General features: G+C 40.4%; 1 protein-coding gene across 1 annotated transcript; it reads right to left on the bottom strand.

Moving 5' to 3' along the window:
* Window positions 1-319: 319 nt before the first annotated feature.
* LOC140971560 (uncharacterized) lies at window positions 320-4,111 on the bottom strand. Its single transcript, XM_073433878.1, has 3 exons — window positions 3,426-4,111; window positions 3,204-3,304; window positions 320-999 (listed from the first exon to the last, which is right to left on the bottom strand). Exons 1-3 carry the CDS (start codon window positions 3,854-3,856, stop codon window positions 356-358), a joined length of 1,176 nt encoding a protein of 391 aa, XP_073289979.1. The 5' UTR covers window positions 3,857-4,111; the 3' UTR covers window positions 320-355.
* Window positions 4,112-4,673: the final 562 nt, after the last annotated feature.

Raw genomic sequence — 4,673 nt, 5'->3', positions numbered from 1 at the left:
AAAATTTTCCAATTATTTCGGTATTTCCGATCCCTTGTATAGTATATAACAATAATGAAAAGAAGATGATGATGTGTGTCTTTCGTATAATACAGTGAACTATGCAAAGTCATCAATTCCTTATTGAATATGATCTGTGAAAACAACCAAAATATACACTCATACACACATCACATAAAACAAATTACAATCATAACCATGCATGCATCTAATAAATAAATTAAACAAGAATTTTAAAGGTTTCTTCCTCCGAACAAAATAAAAAAATTTTATATGGAAAAGATAAATGAATAACATACAACGAGGTAACTTTAAATTATGTTGTATTTATAATCATTAATCACCACCATTTGTCTTAACATTCGAGCGCTTTATAGATCACAACAAAGCAAGGCAGGATTGCCCTTGAATTAAACACATATAAATCCTCCAGATTTGAGTATATTCCGGTAAAGCTAGTCACCGAATCGAACGAGCCAGCCACCGGCGCCGCAGCACCGTCCTCCTCCTCCCCCGCCGCCGCTTCGTCGCCCACGCGCTTCACCCTTCCAGCAATCACGCGGCATACCAGCATGGCGCGGCGAGTGGCCAAGACGCTGATACTGTCGTGAGCCCTACCGCTGCTGGCTGTCGTGCGAACCCCGCTAATCTTGCTTCCCTGGAATCCATGTCGGATAATTGTACAAACTCCGCATCCGGGAACAGAGGCGCACAAGCTGGATGATCCACGCGCACCGAGGGAGCACGTGAGCGTGGCGCAGTGGAATCTCAGCAGCTCGTTGCCGTCGGCGGCGCACCTGGCGTTTCTCTTGGCGGTGGAGTTGGCGCGTGCCTTCACCGCGTCTCTGTAGTCTTCGAAGCGTTGGATCGTGCGCTGGGTGTTGTGGACCTTTAGTATCCGTTCGATCTTGCAGATTGGGCTGTCCTTTTTAAGCCAGCTTGATTTGAAAATGATTTCAACTATATTGTTGCTTGAATCCTCTGGGCCGAGCTCAGATACTGCAAAATTAAATTAAACCACCAACTAAAATTCGATATTTGTCCAACCAGCTATTTTAATCATTCCTTCTACTGTGTTTTAAAAAAGATTTGGATAAAATAATAGAATAGAAAAAGTCTTATTCCTGTCAGAGTGGGGCGATGCGCCACGTGGTAATGTGTGGTGCTTTTAATTGAAAGCTGTAAAATTTATTGATATCATTATCAAGTGGTGGTCCATAGCGCAAAAAATTGCTTAAAAACACAGGCAAAGATTTATGGGAGCTTCAGAAATACACTTCAAATCACCCACTTTTCATTCCTTTTGGACTGGGCAAAAACTTGTGTGAGACAGTCTCACGGATCGTATTTTGTAAGATGAATATCTTATTTGAGTTATCCATGAAAAAGTACTATTTTTTATGCTAAGAATATTACTTTTATTGTGAATATCGGTAGGGTTGACTCGTCTCACATATACAAATTCGTGAGACATTCTAGAGACCTACCCTTTGGATTACCGACCACTACAAAAAAACGGGGAGAATAGCGACGGTTTTTAATAAACCGTTGCCACTATAGCGACGGTTTTTAGTAAACCGTCGCTTTTGTTGCGACGGTTTTTTATAAACCGTCGCTTTCAAAGCGTAGCGACGGTTTTTAAAAAACCGTCGCTATATTAGCGACAGGTTCTGATATACCGTCGCTCATTGAACGACGGTTATTAAACACCGACGCTATAATAGCGACGGTTATTCATAAACCCGTCGTCTACTAAACTAAGCGACGGTTTATCTAAAACCGTCGCTCTTATAGCGACAGTTCTACAACAACAGTCGCTATATTAGCAACGGTTTCATGACACCGTCGCCATTTTGTGCGACGGTTAAAATACCCGTCGCCATGTGCGACCGTATAATGAAAAACTGTCGCATTATATTGCGACGGTTTACATAATCCGTCGCCTTTCGCGACTGAATTTCTAAACCGTCGCCAATAGCGACAGGTTTACTAACCGTCGCCGATCTAGATCGGCGACGGTTTCTCAAAAACTGTCGCTAATGGCGACAAGTTTTTCGACTACCGTCGCTATAATTCTTTTATATACCGAAGTTCGCGAACACCTTACAGCGATTTCGCCTATTCGGATTTTTTTCTTTTAACGAGACTCTATAAATTTTTTCGTATTTTCTGTTTTTTTTTACTTGTACTAACATTTTTTTGTATTAATTTCGTAGATTTGCTCGTCGGTGTAATCTTTCAACGTTACGTGGATCTGCATATTTCGCGCAAGTAAGATTTTTAAAGTTTTTTTTTATCGAAAATTTAATATTTATGGTGTATGTATTTATGAAATTTTGCTTACTATTTTTTGATGCTTTTTAATTTTTTTAACGGAAAACCTAGCTTAATTAAGCTACGGTTCTTTAAAAAACCTTCACTTTATATAGCGACGGTATTCCGATAAACCGTCGCTTAATATAGCGACGGGTTTCCAAACACCGTCGCTTAATATAGCGACGAGTTTCCAAACACCGTCGCTTAGTGTAGCGACGGTGTTTTAGAAACCGTCGCTTTCAGTCAGCGACGGTTTTAAATAACCGTCGCTTATTATTAGCGACGGTCTAATTTATACCGTCGCTATATTAGCGACGGTTTAATTTACCCCGTCGCTATATTAGCGACGGTCTTGTTAAGAAAAACCGTCGCTCAGAGCGACGGTTTTTGAGAAACCGTCGCTGAAAAATAGCGACGAGGCCTCCTGTTACGGTTTTCCAAACCGTCACTAGAACCGTCGCTTAAACCTTTTAGCGACGGTTTTAGCGACGGTTTTGGTTGTCGCTAAACCCTTTTTTTTTTTTGTAGTGGACATTATCCCCTTACTCGTTGCTAGAGCGTTTTCTCAGTGCGCGGAGCCCCAAGGAGGAAGGTCGATTTCCAGATTTTGAAATAATAATATATAATATAGTCTTTTGAAAAGATCACATTAGCATTGTCTATATACTGCCATTTTCCACGATCTTAGTCATCATGCAAGACCGATAGGATTGGATTGATTACCCCCATCGGGGATTCAAAATTTAGTGGAAAAGAGCCATTAGTAGCTAAAATTTGTAATGATAGTAAATAATAACAGGAGACAAATTAAAGAACTTCTTAATCTTGAGTTGTTCTTTTAAAATGAGATTGATCGATAATCGAGGGAAGAAAAAATAAAATATCACCTGCATGCCTGATTGCCTGGTGATGCTCCAAGTTCTCAACTTTCGGAAACACCTCACCACATTCAGAGCAAGCGCAGATCCTCGTTCTCGGCAATGGATACCTGCGCTCCAAAAACATTTAACGAAAATAAATTGATACATTTAGCTCCAGTAACTTTTGTTGCGTTTGATGTGTGTGTATATATATATAAATAATATGAAATTAAACAGAATTCAGCGTACATGCTTGGATCAACAATTGCGTGGCACTCGTAACAACCCGAGAGCCTTCTAAGCTGCATCCCCCTTCCCGTGTACGCGCCAGCTCCATAGCCGGATCTAACCGACCGAGTCGTCGACGAAGATCCAGGGCTGCGTTTTTTGCTGAGAAGCCTGGTCTCCTGGCCCAAAGAAGTGCTATCTGGGGAGATGTCGGAGCGGTGCACCACCCTGGTGACGTCACGGAACGTACAGATGGAGCTGCAGGAGGCGTAAACCGGATGATGAATTTGGGATTCCTCGATCTGCTTGCAAGTGAGCAAGCTCTTGATCTGGTCCCAAGACGAGACCGAGGCTGGGTGCTTCGTTTTCTGGTGCTTTTTCTTGCGCTTGAGGTTTGCGGCCGGAGGATGGGTTTTGGCTTCCGGGTCGGGTAGGATAGCGAGGAGCGCCATGAAAAGAAGTTAGAGGGATTGGAGGAGAAGTGGAGATGGTGAAGAATTGGCTCTCTTTTTCATGGAGGAGCTGAGCTACACAGGCTAATTAAAACAAGAGGGTGTGGTGTTAAATGTTAAAATATTTGGTTGGTTTTCCTTTTAGTGGGGAAGGGATCCAAGAGAGGAATAAGATCATGTTGAGTTGTGTGGGGATCGGATCTTAAGGGGTTTCAATGGCTTCCTTTTTCCAGCATGCATTCACTAAATTAACTACTTGTATATATGGAATTTATTATTTTAATCATTATATTGCTGCTATGTGATGCATGTATTTATTTACACATTAATCGAATAATATTTTCCTGATCTAAGATGTTTTACATATTCTGTGTTTTCAGTATGATTAAAGCTATTCCGAGCAATCAATAATTTATACGATAAAATTTGATATATATTTGAAATCACAAATAATTGGTTTTGAGATCTTTAATTCACTAAATAAATAGACTAACAATATAAGCTATGTTAACTATTTGTACTTTATGTTCAGATTCGACTTCTTACACAGAGCTTGCATGCTTAACTTTGTTTAAAGCCAAAAACTTGAAGTTTTACACATATTGGACAAAGACTAGACTTGATGTCCTATCACTTTCAAGCTCTAAAACTTTCACAAACCCTCTCCCCTATATGCTTCCAATGAAGACTAGTACGTGATCGTATTTATATACATCCACTTGCTATTATGTTTGACCTCAAGCTTTATACTCTTGTCCACCAATTTAGTATTTTAACAATTTTAAGGATAAGAGAGACCGTGATTCAATCGATTATA

The sequence above is a fragment of the Primulina huaijiensis genome, chromosome 2 (assembly GCF_012295235.1).
Source record: "Primulina huaijiensis isolate GDHJ02 chromosome 2, ASM1229523v2, whole genome shotgun sequence".
Classification (NCBI taxonomy): Eukaryota; Viridiplantae; Streptophyta; class Magnoliopsida; order Lamiales; family Gesneriaceae; genus Primulina; species Primulina huaijiensis.
This window is presented reverse-complemented; position numbering and strand designations above follow the sequence as displayed.

Coding starts and splice junctions, on each gene's coding strand:
- LOC140971560 (XM_073433878.1), bottom strand. CDS start 3,856: ATGGCGCTCCTCGCTATCCTACCCGACCCGGAAGCCAAAACCCATCCT. Junction 3,305..3,425: donor GCAATTGTTGATCCAAGCAT/GTACGCTGAATT, acceptor TTTGGAGCGCAG/GTATCCATTGCCGAGAACGA. Junction 1,000..3,203: donor CCAGGCAATCAGGCATGCAG/GTGATATTTTAT, acceptor TTAATTTTGCAG/TATCTGAGCTCGGCCCAGAG.